Source organism: Diachasma alloeum, unplaced genomic scaffold, assembly GCF_001412515.2.
Source record: "Diachasma alloeum isolate Michigan unplaced genomic scaffold, Dall2.0 Dall_scaffold_00185, whole genome shotgun sequence".
Classification (NCBI taxonomy): domain Eukaryota; kingdom Metazoa; phylum Arthropoda; class Insecta; order Hymenoptera; family Braconidae; genus Diachasma; species Diachasma alloeum.
Genome location: NW_021680351.1, coordinates 561728 through 583033, shown reverse-complemented (window position 1 = coordinate 583033; position 21306 = coordinate 561728). Strand labels below are relative to the sequence as shown.

At 38.1% G+C, this 21306-nt stretch overlaps 2 protein-coding genes across 2 annotated transcripts; both read left to right on the top strand.

Annotated features, from left to right (window-relative positions):
• Nucleotides 1–6988: 6988 nt before the first annotated feature.
• On the top strand, nt 6989–13751 carry LOC107048173 (TBC1 domain family member 23). Its single transcript, XM_015271234.1, has 7 exons — nt 6989–7240; nt 8841–9061; nt 9444–9648; nt 9716–9952; nt 10605–11194; nt 11488–11941; nt 12289–13751. Exons 1-7 carry the CDS (start codon nt 7212–7214, stop codon nt 12566–12568), a joined length of 2016 nt encoding a protein of 671 aa, XP_015126720.1. The 5' UTR covers nt 6989–7211; the 3' UTR covers nt 12569–13751.
• Nucleotides 13752–15999: 2248 nt separating this feature from the next.
• On the top strand, nt 16000–20100 carry LOC107048172 (UDP-galactose transporter senju). The gene is made up of 5 exons (XM_015271233.2): nt 16000–16284; nt 17151–17265; nt 17596–17782; nt 17863–18012; nt 18811–20100. Exons 1-5 carry the CDS (start codon nt 16197–16199, stop codon nt 19312–19314), a joined length of 1044 nt encoding a protein of 347 aa, XP_015126719.1. The 5' UTR covers nt 16000–16196; the 3' UTR covers nt 19315–20100.
• The last annotated feature ends 1206 nt before the right edge of the window (nt 20101–21306 follow it).

Sequence of the window (21306 nt, the reverse complement as noted above, 5' to 3'; positions counted from 1 at the left end):
ATTCTTCTGCTGCGAAGCTCCCGAAGAATTCTGAAAATACTTCGACATCTCAGACTCACTCAAGAACATCTTCACCGGCTTCTGGGCCCTCCCCCCTCCCCTCGGGGCCTTGAGACTCGTGGAGGGGGTGACGTTGTGGATCTGTTGAATTTTCTTCAAATTATCGAACTTGAGTTTCTTCTTCTCGTTTTCCGGGCATTTTCCCCTGAGGCTGGGGGTGAGGACCATCTGTATCAAGAAACCTTTCTTGCATACGATGGAATTCCCAATAAAAAACGTCTCTCGATATTTTCCTCCAGTACCCCTCATCACTGGAATAATTCAGCAAATAATTGGAGAATAAAAAAATCAGGGGCATATTGAGGAAGTCCCTGAGCTCACGCCAACAATCTTCACCTTCGACCTCTTCCCCCTCCCCCTGTCCCCCTCCCCTCCGCTGAGTCCCGAAAAAGTCCCACTCCCCGAACCATCGAAATTCCCCTTCCTCCTGTCATAAGGACTGAAGATATTGATATTCTTCTTCTGCGAAGCTCCCGAAGAATTCTGAAAATACTTGGACATCTCAGACTCACTCAAGAACATCTTCACCGGCTTCTGGGCCCTCCCCCCTCCCCTCGGGGCCTTGAGACTCGTGGAGGGGGTGACGTTGTGGATCTGTTGAATTTTCTTCAAATTATCGAACTTGAGTTTCTTCTTCTCGTTTTCCGGGCATTTTCCCCTGAGGCTGGGGGTGAGGACCATCTGTATCAAGAAACCTTTCTTGCATACGATGGAATTCCCAATAAAAAACGTCTCTCGATATTTTCCTCCAGTACCCCTCATCACTGGAATAATTCAGCAAATAATTGGAGAATAAAAAAATCAGGGGCATATTGAGGAAGTCCCTGAGCTCACGCCAACAATCTTCACCTTCGACCTCTTCCCCCTCCCCCTGTCCCCCTCCCCTCCGCTGAGTCCCGAAAAAGTCCCACTCCCCGAACCATCGAAATTCCCCTTCCTCCTGTCATAAGGACTGAAGATATTGATATTCTTCTTCTGCGAAGCTCCCGAAGAATTCTGAAAATACTTCGACATCTCAGACTCACTCAAGAACATCTTCACCGGCTTCTGGGCCCTCCCCCCTCCCCTCGGGGCCTTGAGACTCGTGGAGGGGGTGACGTTGTGGATCTGTTGAATTTTCTTCAAATTATCGAACTTGAGTTTCTTCTTCTCGTTTTCCGGGCATTTTCCCCTGAGGCTGGGGGTGAGGACCATCTGTATCAAGAAACCTTTCTTGCATACGATGGAATTCCCAATAAAAAACGTCTCTCGATATTTTCCTCCAGTACCCCTCATCACTGGAATAATTCAGCAAATAATTGGAGAATAAAAAAATCAGGGGCATATTGAGGAAGTCCCTGAGCTCACGCCAACAATCTTCACCTTCGACCTCTTCCCCCTCCCCCTGTCCCCCTCCCCTCCGCTGAGTCCCGAAAAAGTCCCACTCCCCGAACCATCGAAATTCCCCTTCCTCCTGTCATAAGGACTGAAGATATTGATATTCTTCTTCTGCGAAGCTCCCGAAGAATTCTGAAAATACTTCGACATCTCAGACTCACTCAAGAACATCTTCACCGGCTTCTGGGCCCTCCCCCCTCCCCTCGGGGCCTTGAGACTCGTGGAGGGGGTGACGTTGTGGATCTGTTGAATTTTCTTCAAATTATCGAACTTGAGTTTCTTCTTCTCGTTTTCCGGGCATTTTCCCCTGAGGCTGGGGGTGAGGACCATCTGTATCAAGAAACCTTTCTTGCATACGATGGAATTCCCAATAAAAAACGTCTCTCGATATTTTCCTCCAGTACCCCTCATCACTGGAATAATTCAGCAAATAATTGGAGAATAAAAAAATCAGGGGCATATTGAGGAAGTCCCTGAGCTCACGCCAACAATCTTCACCTTCGACCTCTTCCCCCTCCCCCTGTCCCCCTCCCCTCCGCTGAGTCCCGAAAAAGTCCCACTCCCCGAACCATCGAAATTCCCCTTCCTCCTGTCATAAGGACTGAAGATATTGATATTCTTCTTCTGCGAAGCTCCCGAAGAATTCTGAAAATACTTCGACATCTCAGACTCACTCAAGAACATCTTCACCGGCTTCTGGGCCCTCCCCCCTCCCCTCGGGGCCTTGAGACTCGTGGAGGGGGTGACGTTGTGGATCTGTTGAATTTTCTTCAAATTATCGAACTTGAGTTTCTTCTTCTCGTTTTCCGGGCATTTTCCCCTGAGGCTGGGGGTGAGGACCATCTGTATCAAGAAACCTTTCTTGCATACGATGGAATTCCCAATAAAAAACGTCTCTCGATATTTTCCTCCAGTACCCCTCATCACTGGAATAATTCAGCAAATAATTGGAGAATAAAAAAATCAGGGGCATATTGAGGAAGTCCCTGAGCTCACGCCAACAATCTTCACCTTCGACCTCTTCCCCCTCCCCCTGTCCCCCTCCCCTCCGCTGAGTCCCGAAAAAGTCCCACTCCCCGAACCATCGAAATTCCCCTTCCTCCTGTCATAAGGACTGAAGATATTGATATTCTTCTTCTGCGAAGCTCCCGAAGAATTCTGAAAATACTTCGACATCTCAGACTCACTCAAGAACATCTTCACCGGCTTCTGGGCCCTCCCCCCTCCCCTCGGGGCCTTGAGACTCGTGGAGGGGGTGACGTTGTGGATCTGTTGAATTTTCTTCAAATTATCGAACTTGAGTTTCTTCTTCTCGTTTTCCGGGCATTTTCCCCTGAGGCTGGGGGTGGGGGACATCTGCGTCGATGCGTCCCGCCGCAAAGGCCCTCCGGATAAGCTGAGACGAGCGGAATCCGCCAGAGTCTGGGAGCCAGCGACGGGAAGGGGAGTTGTGAAGCCCGATGAATCGATCTGGGAGGCCTGCTGGAAGCCCTGGCACTGGGAATTGTTCTGCTGGCTCGACGGGCGGATCTCCAGGGGCTCGTCCAGGACTGCAGGCATCGAAACCATGAGGTCCTGCAGGAATTTTCGTTCCAAGTGGTCGGCGGCCTCGGCTGGGCGCTGCGACATGTCTTGGCGGATGCAGATGTCTGGGTAGATGAAGTACTCGATTGTCGCTGAGGGGATGGGGAAGTAGACCTCGTAGTAGAGGATCCCTTCGTCGGTTTTGGGCAGGCGGTAGCCGTACTGCAAGCGTTTTCAATTTAAGTTTTTGCTTTGGAATTCGCAAAGTTATATTTTAATTTCAAGGGTTTTCATTGAGATGAGATTTTTGCAGTCTCATTGTTAATCCAGAGGTTTCTAGAGTTGTGGAAGAATTAATGGTTTTCAAATTGAGTATTTACCATATTTTTCCAGTGTCTTCGAATTTCTGCGTAATTCTGGAATGCACAGGTTGCTGGAATCTTCTTCATAACTCTCTTGAGAATCGCTTTTTTCATACTGAAAAGAGAGTGAGATCGTTTAATTCAATTTCAACACAGCTTACAGTATCGGTGAGCCCTATTCAGCCCTATTCAGCCCTAAAATTTAATTCATACATCAATCGATAGGTCAATAGATTTGGAATTTCTGTTTGAAATTGTCTCTTGAGATTTTTTCTATAAGAATGCTTGAGCATAAACTTTCCAATTCTTCTCCACTCGCATTCTGTAATGCAAAACAAAAAAACCAGCGGAAAAAACTTTGTTTGGAAAATTTGTGCCCAATAATTTCTAACAGAACAAAATCTCAAGAGAAAAATTCGAACAGAAATTCGAAATCTATTGACTTTTTTTTTCTTGTAGAATATCTGATAGAATCAGCGCAAAAAAACAAATAGGATTGTTCAATAGAATTCCTATAGAATTCTATGGGGAATGTTTCGTTCTATCATCCCTCTTACCTCGGGATCACGGTGACTCTCAGCATGACTAACCTGCTGACATCGAGAACACCCTCAGGATCCTGCAGGAAAGGGCCAATGGTCATGGACAGAATTGGCAGATTTTCCAGCCTCATCGGTGGCAATTTAGCAGCCACAGCAGTCAGTTTCATCCGGATCTCGTCCTGCGGGGCTGTCTCCCTCGACGTCAAATTGATGGTGCTCGTTATCGCATTATTGAACTCTGAGTTGCTGAGAAAATTCGAGCCCTTCATGTAGATATTGGACACCTTGTTCCACATGGGGGACAGGTAGAACTCGAAAGTGTACGTTAGACAGTCGACGTATGCTTTAGGCGTGACGATTTGTGGCACCGAATGCTGAAGGATCACAAATCGTAATACAGTTAATTAACTCGATGAGTCTGAACTGGAGATTAAAAATTATGTTTGGTAATTTAATTATTTTTGAAGATTGAAAATAATTAAAATCATTAAAATATCAATTCATTCTTCTCATGATTCATTCTTTTTGCTATTTAATAATATTTTGTATTTAATAGTTTTATCGCTCAATTTTATATCCAAAATGCCAAGTTTAGAATCCACATTTCTAGTAATTGATAAAGTAGCTGTAATTGTGGAAAGATAATTACTGTTAAATTAATCCTCATGAGATTTTTCTGCAGAATCCCAGTTTTGTAGAAATTCCTTGTTGTAATCACGTAAAATGCCCCTTTGGACTTGTGAATTGGTGATGCTATTACTGTTGCTGGCATCATATTTATGATGTATCTAGAACAAAAAATGATTAACGATTTTTTTATTATATTTACTCCTTCACTCACCGCAACAATTAAAAATCAATGAAACAAAATCATCGATTACTATTCATCAAAAACAAATCATAATTAATTATTGACTAATTTTTTTTTTTTATGTGAATTTCTCTGTTAGTGATGGCAGAAAACAATCTTAAACGCCATTTTTCTAATCATTTGGTTTTTATTTTTTATTTCTGTTTTATTTATTCATTATATTTTTTCATATTTACTTGATTTTATCTTTTTTTCTTCCGATAAATGTATTATCAATACAGTATTGCATGTCTCATGCATTCAAAGAAGAAATAATCATTGGAGCATTCTAGTTATTCACCTGCACTTTAGAGTTTTCCAGTGAAAATAAGATTTTGCACTGGAGTCCCTTATTTCATCAGGATCAACCGTGCAAATTGTGCAGCAGAGGGAGGATCTGGGGGGTACCCCAACGTAGTAATCACTCGACTCCATTTTTCACTCCCAAAAATACCTCAATTTGATGTTTTCCCGGCAATTTTTCGTCTTAATAAATTCACAAACTCAATTTGATATTTCTCAAGTTTATCAGGAGGTCACGAACGATCGAATAAATTTGTGAAATGGGTCATCACATGGTTCACTATTCTTCAACGGCAATAGCTTCGTCCACCATTTTTAAAAGTGTCTAAATTCCAGATGTTCTCGAAATTGTTGAGAACTCGTGTCTATTTTTTATAAGTAAAAATCTATGGAACACCAATTTTCGTACTTTCCCGGTGAAAAAATTCGATTTTAATGATTTCCGCTGATTAATAAATTGATAAACATAATTAAAAACTTGCCGACACCATCAAGCCCTCATAAAATTCGCAATTTTGTCTCCAAAACCCTCAACTCAACCGACTCAGCCAATCCCCCACACGCAACAATTCCTTTGGCTTCGGTGTTCCAAAAACAACTGTAAAAGCTTGCAAAAAATCGCGGGTTTCTTCACGCCTTCGCGGCTTCACTCTGCGCATGCGCAGGCCGCAGAGATGTTTACGATTTTTTAATAAGACTTTACCTCCACCATTTGCAAATTTTAAGGGAGGTTGGGGTAAAATGGACCCTTTTGACTTTTTTAAAAATGTTAATGACGTGATGAGTCTAAACTGAGCTCCATTGATAAATTTGTTTCTGAGTTATGAGTAATTACAAAAAATCTAAAGTGTCCGTTTTACCCCACCCTCCCCTACACAATTTTGTATATATTTTTGTGCGTAATCTAGAGATTTTATTTTTTCATTTTTTTGTTGTAAATATCTTTCATTAATTTGAAGCGCTTTTTTATTCAACATGTGAAAATTTATATTTTAATTTCAAGTGTTTTCATTGAGATGAGATTTTTGAAATTTCATTATCATTCCGGAAGATTCTAGAATTGTATACGTTGAAATTGCTAAAATTGTCTCTATTTTTTATGCATAAAAATGAAGAAATCCTAATCCCAATAAAGGGAATTGTATTAGAATGCAGCCGAGCAATTAATTTTACCTCTCAATTCGATTAGAATTCACTATCGCCTTTTATTAAATTAATCCCTATTTCTGTCGATCTTCGTAATTAATTGAAATCAATCAAAAAATGGGGAATTTTCCTCACGAAACTGTTGTCCAAATTTCCGTTTCCTACGTGACTTTCATTCATTTACCCCCGCTTCCGATTGATCATTGAAACGCGATCGTCAGAAATTGATATGTGGATGCGGATGAGTATTTTTTTCGTTTTCAAGTAACGGTCTGGAGTTGTACAGATCGATCATTCGCTCGCTTCACCCTCATTTCATTGAATTTTGACTTCTATGTAGGATTATCTTCTTTGAATTACTCCTTCAATTGTTACATCCATGACGAAAGCTTCAAAATGATGTGAAAATGGGTGCGTACGCGACACGGAAGAGGTTCGAGCGGACTGCGCGCGCCGCGCATCCTCCCGCGTTCACCTGGTGGACCATATTTCGGCAACGGATTGATGGATTTTGATTAAAAAAATTGATGATTATTTATTACACAAAAAGGAACAACTTTTGTCATGAACATTTTCTTCTATTTGCCAATGTTTCCCATAAAAAAAAATCATCAAAAAAACCACTTAATTTGTTTATAACTATTAATTGCACGCACTTACATAAAAAATACCACCGGATTCGGATTTCTCATACCCGAAAACTTGAGAAAGAAAAATCGAGTATCCACTTTACCCCATTCGCCTCTACTTTCCAAAATTCAAAAGTTCCCGTCGCGGTCTCCGCGTGCGCATGCGCAGAGGGAAAATGTCAACATAACCGCGCACCCATCACCCAATTAATCGTCGAGTTTTATCAACTCGCTGACTCGTCACAGGTGCACTACGTGGAATTGAAAAATGAAAAATGCGGGAATAACCACAAATCCAGAACGAGTGACTCAAAATCATGATAATAGAGAAGTTATCCACTGATTATCGCTGATTACAAGTTGTAGGTGGTGGGTGAGGCCTGTTTTTACGAAATAATTCGCTCTGACGTTTACCAAAATGGCTCTGGAGGAGAATGAAAACACTTGGTGAGTCTCATTTCCATTTTCCGTCGATCGTTCCCTCTAGAATTCATTAAAAGTCAATTAGTCAGTTGTTTCCGCGTCTCTTGTGCCCTCCGGGGGTTACTTTCGTGATTTGTGAAGGTTATAATTGCCCTGTGGAGTCAGATGGTGCAGGGGAGTCAGATGTTACCGAACTTTGTTTATTTAGTGACTTGTCGTTATTTTTTTTCTCATAAGAGAGAGTGGGGTGGAACGAGCTTTCGTCAGCCGTCGATATCTCCTGACTGAACGACACGATTTAGATGAGTCGGATGTCATTTTGAAGCTTGAAGAAATACCTCGAGAATGAAAAAAAAATGGGGAAATTTCACTCTGCGGTTCTCAAGTTATTGAGATTAAAGATATTCTGTTTTACGACATTCTGCCTCATTTTTTTTTAATTAAAAAAACCTGTGATCGATGCTCTATTTTACCTTGAAAATCGATGATTATTTCATTCTACCCATTTCGTGTTTATGACGATGAATACTTGAACAGAAAATATTAAATTCCCATCAGGACACTAATCACGAATTTTTATTAACACCCTGAATCGACGCAGATGCTTCCGTAAACCCCAATTTACATACAAGTGTCACCATCCGCGTCTCGTGAGTCACTTTCGAAGGCTGTGATGGCAACAAAAATACTTAATAATTTAGGAAATGTTCAAAGAACATCGCATGAAGATATAATCGCTCATCCGATCATTTGCCTTTTTTTCCTCTCATTTTCCGAGTTCAATTTTGAAAATAATCGTGTAGACATTTGAGAATACTTTAAACAGGTCAATTTCTTGACGATTTAAACTTGCTTTGAATATTCTATAAATAAACCGAAAACTGTACTGATTATTTCACCTTTCAATAACATTATTCTTGTGTAATCATGTGATTAATTATTTTTCCTCTTGATGGACATTGGATAAATAAAAAAAATATGGCCCAGTCGTCCAGAAATTAGGGGTTTCGGCTGCATTAAACTATTTCAAAATTTAATTCTCTGTTTTTAGTTTTGTTATTTTCACTTCAAATAATTTTTTTCTGCCAATTAAAACATTCTTGAAGGTGTGGAAGCCATCATATCCCCATTTAGGTGATTCATTTATTTAAGATCCTCCAACGAAACTCGAATTTCTCTTATGGATGTATTTTCGCCTTTTCGCCAAAATTCACGTTTTTTGAATTTTTCTGATAAATTATTGATCGGATTGACGTGAAAAAATATACCATTTTTGCGTTTTATCATTACTTAATCACTCCCGAAATTTCATGATCGTGCAATCATTTTCCTGCGTTTTTTCTAAAGTTTTGTGAATTTCTGAAGTTTTTTGTTTCTCTAAAGTTTTGTGAATTTCTGAAGTTTTAGAAAAAACGCAGGAAAATGATTGCACGATCATGAAATTTCGGGAGTGATTAAGTAATGATAAAACGCAAAAATGGTATATTTTTTCGCGTCAATCCGATCAATAATTTGCCAGAAAAATGAAAAAAAAATTGAATTTTGGCCGAAAGGGCCAAAACATCCTTAACCGTCCATCCCAATTTCCCTGGACCTGTTTACCATATCTCGTGTCTTTGTCCAGGGTTCTGGAGCTGGAAGCGGCGCTTTTGGACACCGAGGTGCCCTCCGCCTCCGATATCTACGCTATCTGCAAGGGCCAGCCAGTCCCGGGGAACCTCAGACCCGACGTCTGGCAGGCGTGCCTCGACGTCACCGACAGGGGCAATCAGCTGATACTTTTTAACGAGGTGTTCGACCTCGCCGAGCAGAATGTCATCAGAGAGGACTGCCAGCAGCTTGTTGGTAAAGACGAATTCTTTGATTTGAGTATAAGTTGAAATTGTGGTAATTATATAACACAGCACCTTAAATTCACCAGAGACACTCATAGTTAAATATTAAGGATTTCCCCAGAATCCCTTACAGTTTACATAAATGATCTTGAGGTATTTCGACGTATAATGTGTCGGAAACTGGCTGCTATAAACGAATTTAAACAAACAAACAATAAAGAATCAATTTTTTCGGACTAATTATTTATTTTTACGCACTCCAATGGCGGGTCAGGGGGTGCAAGTTAATTTTTCGCGATTTTACCACAAAAAAAATTGTTTGACAATGAAAGATCCCAAAACGCCGAACAATTTCTATCGGAGAATTCCTTTGAATCATGAGTTATCCCCAGGAAAACTTGGAAACGACGACGAAGACAAGGTATCCGTCCTCTCCGACCTGGAGTCCATTCTGACATTCTACTGCAAAAGTAGAGGAAAGACGTACGCGAGGGGAAATGGCTGGCTGGAGCTCCTGGGGCCACTGGTGGCCCTCAAACTGCCTCGTTCAGCTACGTACAATTTATTCGAGGCCATAAGAGACGTTTACATCCCCAGGTAAACATCGCCACCCCCTCAGCCACCCTTCAACGACGTTTTATCATTTTTTATTGGATTTTTACAGGGGCGAAACGAGCAGCGCAGTCCTGAGACTCCTCTTACTGTACCACGAGCCTGAATTATGCTCCTTTTTGGACACCAAGAGAGTGTCACCAGATCAATACACCAAGGGCTGGGTGAACACACTATTTGCGGGGGTCTGCTCTCTCCCAGCTGTCTGCACAATGTGGGATCTCTACTTCATGCAGGCTGATCCATTCTTCATGATGTTTCTTTCGTTAATCATGGTGATAAATGCAAGGTAATGCTAGGAATTGATGAGGAATATCGTTGACATTCAGTGGATAAATATCTCAGAATAGAATATGAAGTTTAAACATATGTTTTGCTGATCGAATCAATTTTTTATGTTCAATTAATTTTCACGTGAGGAAATTTCTCATGATACTCCGCATGCAATTAATTTTTAACCCAGATTTTGAACAAATGAATACTAGGTCGTCTACAGTAAATTAGATCAATCCTTGATTTCGCAATTTCCCTATTTTTCCATTGATTATTTTAATGATTATTGCTTCAATTTCCTCGTGTTTTTATAAATAATTACTTCAGTATATCTGATGAACCTCTTCCCCTAATTAACATAACATCAAGCTTCTAATTTCTCGCATTGATTCTTAAAATTCTTAAAATTTGGCAATTGAAAGCACAAAAGTGAAAAAATAAGAGAGATTGCGTCGGTGAAGCTAATGAAGTCATGGCCTGTTTGAAGATGATAAAATGACATGTCAATAATTTTCAGATTTTTCCATCAAAATCAATTCGCAAAATTAATTGCAATTACAAATGAAGTGAAATAAATTCAATCACTGCATTGCAAATGCCCTCATAATTAATTTGAAACTTCCATTCTTTTTTTACTCAAATAATGATTAATCACTGGCCTTCACCAGAGAGCAAATCCTCAGTATGAAGGACGAGGACAAGCAGAGCATAGTGGACACCCTCTCGGCAATGCCCTGTGCCCTAGAAGCTGAAGACGTCACTGACTTCTGCTCCCTCGCCCAGTACTACGCCATGAAGACCCCCACCTCCTTCAAGCAGGATCTCTACTCCATAATGTTCGGTGAAGGGGGTGACGAGAAATTCATTTCTCACGCGTTGTGCCTGCCAGTGTCAGCCCAGGAGCTCGTGGAGAACTCTGTGGAGGCGCCGATGTCCTCTGGCGGGCCCGTGGAGTCGGTGAGGTTCTTCCTCGTGGACTGCAGACCTGCTGAGCAGTACAACGCTGGACACCTCCCCACAGCCTTCCACCTGGATTGCAATCTTATGCTCCAGGAGCCAGCTGCCTTCGCCACTGCTGTCCAGGGTCTCCTTCAGGCCCAGAGGCAGGCACTCGCAGTGGGCTCCAATGCTGGGGGGGAACACCTCTGCTTCCTGGGGAGTGGGAGACAGGAGGAGGACAGATATACTCATATGGTTGTGGCTTCGTTCCTTCAGAAGCACACGCAGTACGTCAGCATGGTTGCCAATGGATATCAAGGTAGGGGATGATTAAAGAAATTCATCAACGAGCTTTATTTCAGTTCAATTACTGTTGATTAAATTTGTATTTTATAAATAATTACTTCGGTATATTTTACACTGACTTTCATTTCTTATTTTTATTTTGCAAAAATCCAATAGCATAACTCGAATTACAGAATTGAATGTAGAATAAATTTAACAATGAAATTATCGGAATATTTAGTTTGAATAATATTCTCATGCCATTTCTAATATGATTAACACAATTAACTCAGGAAAAATGTGCTGTCAATAATTTTCTTTTTTCAGCAATTCATGAATATTTTGGTGATGAAGTTGTATCGAATCTTGTGGACCACAACTCTCAGCATTGCCTAGTGTGCAATGCAAATTTATCAGAGGCTAATTCCAACGAGGCAAGCCCTGTGAAAGTCAAGAACAATAATTCAGATTTATTCGGGAAAATTGGACTGGCAATGAAGCTGAAGAGCCAGGAGGTGAAGGGAAAGCTCTTCGATTACATCGTCAACACTTCTGCTAGTGATACCACGAGTGAGAAGAAGAACCCAGAGCCCAGGAGGTCCAGGCACACAGCACCAGTATTCAGTATAGACGACGATCACGATCCTGACGTTGTCATGAGCACTCCAGAGAGCGAGGAGCCTGTCGAGGTGGTCTCCATTCAGCAGTGGCTCAAGGATCCACAGCTTCTACATTCCTTCAAGTGCCAGGAGGTCAAAGTTAACGGATATGTTTATGACAGGTGACTATTACGCGAGAATAGATTTTTTGTTCATTTTTATTAGAAATTTTCTTCGAAGGAATCAATCGAATTTCATCAATTTTTTCGTGAATATAAATTTCGATGACATTTCAATTGATGATAGTACTGTGAGATGAAAAAATAGTAGACGAGAATAGTGAAATAAGAATTTTAAAAAAGAGAATCCATTTGGAAGCAAATTATTAATTTGTTAGCAACAATAGCTACTCATTTATTGAAAAAAACATTTCGTCAATGCCTTAATTAATTATGATGACAATGTAGTTGTTTTTGCCTCAAAAAAATCTGAATTCATCATTCAATAATCGTTTGAAAAAATTTTCCAGTCATCTCCTGGTAACCGACAGCCATTTAATAGTCCTTCGAGAGATCCCAGGACGTCGAGACGCAGCACACGTGATTGTGAAACGTCCCCTCTCGACAATCGTCAAAATAACATCCCGGAAGCGTCACCCAGACTTGATAACATTCAAATACGGTAGTGCAACACAGTACAATGAGAATCCAGTAATAACTGACATGGACAGATTTCTTATTCCAAATGCCAGTGAAGCAACTAAAATGATATCTCAGCAGATTCTCAAGCAATTGCAAAATTCCGACTAAAGTGAGTGATTCAACAATTCTGTTTTTTTGGTTCTCGTAATCACAGATGTTTTTCATTTTCGAGTTGTTTATACACCGGGTACTTACACTTTTTCGATTGATTACGTGAATTTAGAAGAGATTTTTTCAATAAAATGAATAAAGTATTAAACGTCCATTTATTGCAATCAAGTGCCATTAAATAAGATATCGAGGGAATTCATGATGTACTGAATTTTATTTGATCACTTGTTCTGTGGACAGTTAGGTAATTGAATTTATTTCACTTTATTTGCAATTACGATTGAATTTGTGGACTGAAGGGGTAAAGGTGATGGTGAGACTTTTCCCGGAATTAATTACGTTAATTATCTCAGGGAGAAGTGGATTTGAATTTGGATTTTTCACCACTTGAATTAAATAAGTCCAAAATTTCTCGACTTTTCGTTCTGTAATCTTCAGACAGACCATGAGTTCATTAGCTTCACGCCTAAAAACTAATTATCGAAGCAGTAATCACCTCTGAAAGTATAAAAACCACGTTCGTCTCTTATTTTTTCACTTTTGTGCTTCCAATTCCCAAAATTTGAAAATTATTGACAAGAGAATGACGGTAATGTTCGGAGACTTTAACAAATTAGGAGAGGCTTGATGTTATGTTTGTGGTGGGTATGAGAGACTATTCTAATCATTAATTAGGGGAAGAGGTTCATCAAGACGTACGTGAGGCGAGTGCCTCCCATTTGCTATTGATAAATTTTATATTAAAGTCACAGTGTAAAATATATTGAAGTAATTATTTATAAAACCACGAAGGATAATTGTTATCTTCGAATTCTCATTAATGAGGTACTGCGACTAATGAAGAAAGAAATAATGTTATAATTAATTATCCAAGGAGGTTCATTTTATGAGAAATTTAATCAACAATAAGTGAAATAATTAATGGAAGAATGGAGAAACTGCGAAATCAAAGATTAATCAAATTTTACTGTAAACGAATTAGTTGATTAAGTTGACTCCATTGTGGATCTCATTTGGTTCATAATTAAGTTGATGATAAATCGAAAATTAAAAAAATAATGCGATATTCGTTCTAAGGGGAGACTATTATCAGTTTCAAAAGTCGCGGGCCATTGGAATGAGATTTCTCACACATTGAAGATTGTTTATTTACTAAAATATATCTAAAAGTTAATAATTAGTGCAAAAAATTTATTGTTTATTGTTCGTTTGCCCCGCGGACGCTTAAAGTGTTAAAAATAGTCCAAAATTTTTGAAAAAATGGGTTCCATAACAATTACGAATTAGTTCTTCGAAATTTGACTCCTACACAGCTATTTTCGTTTGTTTTTTAATAAAAAATTGTAGCATTCATGTAAAATAGCCCAAAAAATATTTCAGAAAGAATCGAAAATATATTTTAAATGTTAGAAGGATATTTTTTTTCCCTATTTTACATGAATGCCACAAATTTTGATATCAAACTGAATGAAATTACAATAACTACCCGATAGATCGGGAAGTTAATTAGCTGTATAGGAGTCGAATTCCAAAAAAAACTAATTCTTAATTGTTATTGTGTACATTTTTTTTTTAATTTTGAAAAAAAAAACTCGAAGGACATTTCCTCCTCGATATTTTTCTTTATAGCGACTCGATCTCGCAGTTAATGCTAATTGAGAAAACTCGTTTAGTTCGACTCATCAGGTTGTCCGCTCCCCTCAGGTTATTCGATACAAGTAAACAAAAATACGATAAAGTGAATCTTCTTGACCTCGACTATGTACATAACGAAATAACAAATTATATGACTGTACAATAGTAGATGAATTATAGTAATAATATAAATAAAAGAGAGCATATTGAAACGGATGTAGATAGCAGTCGAAATGTTTCCAGGAAATGATTACCCCCTCCCACTTTATCTTTTTATTCTCAATTCCGTGAGTACGCAGGGGACAAACATATTCATCTTATTCAGCAATTTATCATCGTCTTATTCGTTGAAAAAAAATGTTTGAGAACATTTCCACTCGCGAGGAGGGAAATGAAATTGTCAATTCAGCAGAATTTTTTAGGGGAATTCACTTTCGAGTTGAGTTTGTCGTAAAAAAAGGGAAAATCTAGGGCTAGAGGTTTTATTAAAAAATAATTGATCACTTAATTAATGATCGTGAATTAGATAGATTTAATAAAATTGTAATTCTTGGAAGTTTTGACGAAAATACGAAAATGTTCAACTTCCGGGATTGATTGAATTGGTCATTATCAGGGACTGATTGTGTTATCATTTTTTTATCGAGTGTCTGGGCGTGACGTTCTCGAGCTCCTCATTAGTCTTTGCATTATTTTCATAACTCTTCTTGAAGAGACGACTAACGAGTAATGAACGAAACATTTGGGGAAATCGCGATGAATTGATTATCGAAAAATTAATCATTTTGTTGATTGATTGATCAGATTACGTGGGACTGATTGAGTGGATTTGCTCATTAACTTGTGGAAGACTTTAATTAATTACGGGTGAGAAAAATAGAAATAGGTGAATGTTTTTTGTAAATATCTCGTAATCTGTGGGAGATAGACGATTTTTACTGAAGACCATTTTTGTGGGGAAAATCGAGAGCTACAAAAAAGGTTGAGACTGAAATTTCGATATTTCGTCTCGATTGTGAGATATCTTCAAAAAAGTGATTTCAACGTGAAATTTCAGAAATTGTGATTCGTTATTGATTAAAAAAAAGAAACATCTTTTTGTAGCATTTTGAAAAAACGTGTTCAGAGGTGCTAGTGAGGTTAGGTTACGGGAGGGAACAGGTGATTAACCTGACACAGGTGGAGGTGAGGAACGGTAGAACCTGATGGAACATTGCGAGTGGATTTCCGTTCTCGACTAGTTTTTGTTTCTCAGATATCTCGGAATCTAAGAGAGATAGCGAAAATTTTCATTAGACTTTTTTGTGGGGAATTTCAAGGGCTACAAAAAAGGTCCTGACAAGAACTCCGCTATCTCCTTCAGTTCCCGAGATATTTACAAACAACTGATTTCAAACTACAATGACCAAATTGGAAGAACAGAAGAATGGCCTGAGTTTTTCGTAAATATCTCGAAAACTACCGGAGATACCGGAAAACTTGTCAGGACCTTTTTTGTAGCCCTTCCCATTCCCTACGGAAGAGGTCTTGGCAAGAATTCCGCTATCTCCTCCCCTTTCCGAGTTATTCCCAAAAAACCGATATTAACTGCAAAATCAATTAGCGACAAGTTCTGTAAAAGTGCGAAATTCGTCAATAATCTTTCGAGCTTTTTCAACATCCATCAATTATGGATAATGCCGGTGCAATCTCGTGGTATTAACGGCCAACTCTACTGCTAATGCAATCACTCAGTGCAGTTGACCATGAGGTCTATTTCCAAACATTTATAGGAATGAATCCATGCGGTCGTGTGCACGCACATGCGCACAGGGTCTGTCAACGATTATTTACAACTGGTGACTCCACACTCAGCTCCGAATAGTCCGGCGTTTGATGCCATCAACGTCGCTCCAAGAGTGCATTTTTTTTTCCATTTCCGGAGTTGTGTGAATTAATTTGAGTCGAAGAATATTTTTGACTTTTTGAAATAAATGTATGACTCGAGAAAATGGGAAACGTCAGCTGGGGAGAACTGTTCCCGGGACGATGGAGTGCGGTTATATTCATATCCTACATGGCCCTCTTTGTAAATCAAGGTAAACAACATTAATAATAGTCATGATTAAAATTTTCATTTTACTAATTTTCATTTTCATTGAAAAATGGATGGAATGGAGTTTGGCTGTGGTGGCGCTCGCTATTTGTGGATGCGTCTGAATTGAAGGGAAATAGGAAATGTTTTTACAGGAAAAATGAGAGCACAGGGAAGGCCAGAATGAACATGTTCGTGTTATGCTCAATTGGAATTAAAGATATTCATGAAAACTCGAACCATTTTTTTGGTATTAGGGTTGTCTCATTCTGGGAATTAATGAAATTTTTTTCAGAAAACAGAATTGTTAAGTATTTCTAAGAACCAATGCATAGATCTGTTGTACACTTTTTGGAAGTTTTTATCGAATTTAATTACCACGGAATTTCGAGGGATTTCGTTATTGAAAATTCAGATTTCACGGAAAATTCAATGTAATTTGGCACTGAAATTGAGGAATTCTCGTCTTTGTGCTGCTTAAAATTCTGGAATTTTACTGAATTTTCAGTGAAACCTGAAATTTCATGATTTTTTTTCTTTCATTTTTTTTCATTATGAATTGACAACTCCATCGAATTTTTTGTCGTCATTATGAATTGTTTTATTTTGAGATTAGAATTTGGGAATTACATTTTCCTATTAGACATAGATATTTGCGAAAAACTGGACCCATTTTTCCCTTTTTTCGAGATTTTTTTGATCCTCTCATTTGGGTAGAAATGACTCAAAATACCCTGAAATCTGGAGAAATTATGTCTCAGAAAATGTCTGTTTATTACGTCAATACCTCGAAAATTATTGTAATTATTGTAATCTTTTAAAATAATTGTACAGATAATTGAGCTGATAATGACTGATATTTTGTTCCAGGGATAATTGTAACATGGTCTCAAACCAAAGGAGATTACAAATACAACGTTGTCACCGTTGTGCTTATGACTGAAGTGCTCAAACTGATAGTATCTACAATATTATACTGCGGGAAGTGAGTATTATTCCTCTTTTTCCATTATCAGCCCATCAGTCGCACTAAAACTGCTGGAGTGAAATAATTTTGTGACAAAAATCAACTTTCTTATAAAACATAAAAATAAACAAATGACAATTTTTATAAAAATAAGAAAGAAAAATGTTTCTTATACTTGTGAAGTTGAAAATGTCAGAAAATACATATTTTTTAAAATTTAATCAACTTTTGACGTTTTGAAAAACTCTTATGACATTTTCTCCTGGAAATATTCGTTCAGATATTTTCCCACGATTACGAGGAAAATCAAAATTTAATTTTATTATCAATATTTTTTTTGGCTTTCAGTAATGATATTTCATCTCTCTTGCCCGAGATGATAAAGCACAGAAAGGTGTTGTTGCTGTATATGATCCCATCATTCCTCTACTGTCTGTACAACAATTTAGCGTTCATAAATCTCGCTGCGTTCGACCCCACGACTTACTATCTCCTTCTGCAGTTTAGGGTAGTAATCACTGGAATTATTTTCCAGGTAATTTTCTGGGATGAATATTCGACTCTTCTGTTGTTTGAGTGATGGACTGAATGATGAATCATTTATTTTGCCTTCAGGTAGTTTTTAAGAAGCAATTATCGAAGAAGCAATGGATGTCTCTAGTGATATTGACACTGGGCTGCATGATGAAGCACGTCAACTTGAACTCCGGAAGCACAGTTTCCAATTTTCACCTCAATATTAACGCATTGTTCATATTCATTCAGGTAATAAATTTTGTTTTCAACACAAACTTTTCATCAAAAAAACGAATTCAAAATAATAAATAACGCTGAAGGCCCGGGTGGATTATTTTTCGAATGTTATTTCGATTGTTTTCGAAGTTTTAGGTAGAAATCAAGGAATTTGATTAAATTTTCAATTTTATTCCTGAATTTTCATGATTTTTCCGAATTCCCACGGAATAATTGCACTGAAAAATCAAGTATTTTACTGATTTTCAATCACGCAGACAGAAAATCAATGGAATATTTCATTTTTCAACGACAAATTGAAATTCAATTGACATCAAGCATTCAGACGAAAATTTTCAACAGCGCGAAAAATATAAATTTTTTGGGACAATAAAAAAAAAAGTTTGACACATTGTTCATATTCATTCAGGTAATAAATTTTGTTTTCAACACAAACTTTTCATCAAAAAAACGAATTCAAAATAATAAATAACGCTGAAGGCCCGGGTGGATTATTTTTCGAATGTTATTTCGATTGTTTTCGAAGTTTTAGGTAGAAATCAAGGAATTTGATTAAATTTTCAATTTTATTCCTGAATTTTCATGATTTTTCCGAATTCCCACGGAATAATTGCACTGAAAAATCAAGTATTTTACTGATTTTCAATCATGCAGACAGAAAATCAATGGAATATTTCATTTTTCAACGACAAATTAAAATTCAATTGAAATCAAGCATTCAGACGAAAATTTTCAACAGCGCGAAAAATATAAATTTTTTGGGACAATAAAAAAAAAAGTTTGACACATCCTTCATCATTCCTCTTGCAGACAATCTGTTCTTGCCTAGCTGGTGTCTACAACGAGTACCTCCTGAAAGGCCAAGGCGCCAGCATAGACATCTACGTGCAAAACGTCTTCATGTACATCGACAGTATTATGTGCAACATACTAGTATTAATACTCCAGGGGAATCTGCTGGGTGCCTTCGACAACCTAGGCCCCAGTATTCTCTTCGATCCCAAAGTCCTAGTGATAATAGCCAACAATGCAGCAGTGGGAATAATCACGAGCTTCTTCTTGAAGACCTTGAACTCAATCCTCAAGACTTTTGCCAGTGCCTTGGAGCTCGTGTTCACTGCAATTCTCTGCTGGATCCTCTTCGGAATTCCCATATATCTCAACACTGTTCTGGCTATTGGAATGGTCAGCTACGCTGTTATTCTGTACTCGCAGAATCCTGTGCAGAATTCATCGAGGGAGGGGATCAGGGGCGAAGAGGAAGACGAGAGGACAGAGCCTCTCATATCGAAGAAGGGGATGGAGATTCTTTGAATAGTTACGAAGATTTTTTCGTCGTCCTGTTATAATTTCACTCGGGGGATGAAGATGGCTCTCCAGTTTTTTGCATTTATCTCGAGAATACGTGGGTTTTGAAGGAAATGTCAGTAGACATTTTTTGGTGGAAATTTAATTGTCTACGATAAATATTCTGACAATTTTTTTGTCAGACCACTCTTGAACGAGATAATTACCAAAACTTGAATGAAAGTTTTTTTCACTCAACTGTTTTTCGAATTTTCTCCTCCTTTGTTCATTGCTCATTATCTCTGTAATGAGTGGTTGTGCGAAATAATACCGCTGAACCACTCGTCACCGAGGTATTCACGAAATAATAGCCTCTCCCCTTAGAATCATCAGTTAGCTAATTTTAAAAATTGTTTTTAGTTAATTTAAAATTATATTTAGAGCTGTAATGAACACGAGATCATCGAGACAATTGTTTGTGATAATTCCGACGATTCTTAATGTTGGAATAATTCGATTCTTCTAGGACTGAACAGCGAAGGATGTAATTAGTTAGATTATTGAGAGATTACAATGACTTTGGATGATTTGTCTCATTCAGTGGACAATTATCGATTAAATGGCGAAAATACATGAATGTAAACGAGTTAGGGCGATTATTAGTGAGCGTTGTTTTGCTTTCATGACAATTTTTGGTGGGTTACCATTGATTATTGAGGAGTCGCTGATGCAATTGAAAATTATTTTTAGTTTGTGTTGACATTTATCTATTGTTTCAAATAAAAGCAATATTTTATTATGGGCTGAAGATAATTTCTGGTGGAATATTCTCCCTGTCATCATCCAAATTTTCCTTTTTATATCGTAAGAGTCATAAGGGTCAAATAAAATGATTAAATATCCAACATTCAATGCTTCATGCATGGAAAAATTTCACAGAAGATTCTATTGAACAGAAAATCTCATTCAACATGACATTTCATTACCAAAATTTTTATTTAAAAAATAAAATTTCATTTTTTACTCAATTTAAAAAATTAAATTTTATTTTATTAAATTAAATTTCTATTTTATTGAATTTTAAAAATTTTATTTCATAGAAGCTTTTCATTTTGTATCGTGACGGTCGTAAGGGTCAAGTAAAATTAATTTTATTCAAAAAATCAAATTTCATTTTTTATTTCACGTTTAAAATGTCATTTTCCAGATTCTATTGATTTGTTATCTAGTTCCTATTGAGTATACCATAATTTTTCCGTCGAAATGATCGAAATCATCATTTTGGTGACCCGTACAGCCCATAATCACCGAAAATAGTGAATTTCCCTGATTACAAACTCCACTCCACATAAATTCCCATGAATTTCATTCAGATCAGTATCGCTCCGTCATCATTGATCACAGAGTCAGTGGCCGAAAAATGATGGAATCGATGTTATCGCTCGAAGTATGAGAGCCAAATGAGCGGGGGTGAAGTGGTGGATGCTTGCGTGAGACGCAGGAGTACCGGAAGTTGAAGGCAGTCTCGTTATATTATTGTGTCCAAGCTCTGGGTCCCCCCGGGGGACACTTGACCCAATTGTTTCACTTCTAATGTAGTCGTACATTTCTTTCGGTGGAGAGTTACATTCGTCGGCCTGAGATATCTAAAATGAACTAGAGAGATCTATTTCAGGGGACGCCGAGTGAAAAAACAAACGTCAAAAATAATTTCCTCACAAAAGGAAAAATTAAAGAATTAGGTCTCTGATAAAAAAATTCTGTTGGAATTCTACGGCTTTTCCACAGGATTTCCATTGGAATTTTATTGAAGGGCTGGGGCTGGTCTGCGAATCAATGAGATCTGAAATCGATTTTCATTATTTCTATTATCACATTAGTAGCTCGGGATTCAGTGGCGTGCAGAGGAGTTGAGAGGCACTTGACGCGCCTGAATAATGAAGCGACTCAATCGGTAGAACTTGTCCTATTTTCGGGATTGTCTGATCGACGTGTCCTTAAACAATCGTCAAGATCAAC

What these genes read in the sequence shown, in the direction of transcription:
- LOC107048173 (XM_015271234.1), top strand. Translation starts at nt 7,212, where the DNA reads ATGGCTCTGGAGGAGAATGAAAACACTTG. An exon ending in AGAGACGTTTACATCCCCAG is followed by an intron (nt 9,649 to 9,715) that starts GTAAACATCGCC and finishes GGATTTTTACAG; the next exon opens with GGGCGAAACGAGCAGCGCAG. An exon ending in ATCATGGTGATAAATGCAAG is followed by an intron (nt 9,953 to 10,604) that starts GTAATGCTAGGA and finishes GGCCTTCACCAG; the next exon opens with AGAGCAAATCCTCAGTATGA.
- LOC107048172 (XM_015271233.2), top strand. Translation starts at nt 16,197, where the DNA reads ATGGGAAACGTCAGCTGGGGAGAACTGTTCCCGGGACGATGGAGTGCG. An exon ending in TCACTGGAATTATTTTCCAG is followed by an intron (nt 17,783 to 17,862) that starts GTAATTTTCTGG and finishes TTTTGCCTTCAG; the next exon opens with GTAGTTTTTAAGAAGCAATT. An exon ending in CATTGTTCATATTCATTCAG is followed by an intron (nt 18,013 to 18,810) that starts GTAATAAATTTT and finishes TTCCTCTTGCAG; the next exon opens with ACAATCTGTTCTTGCCTAGC.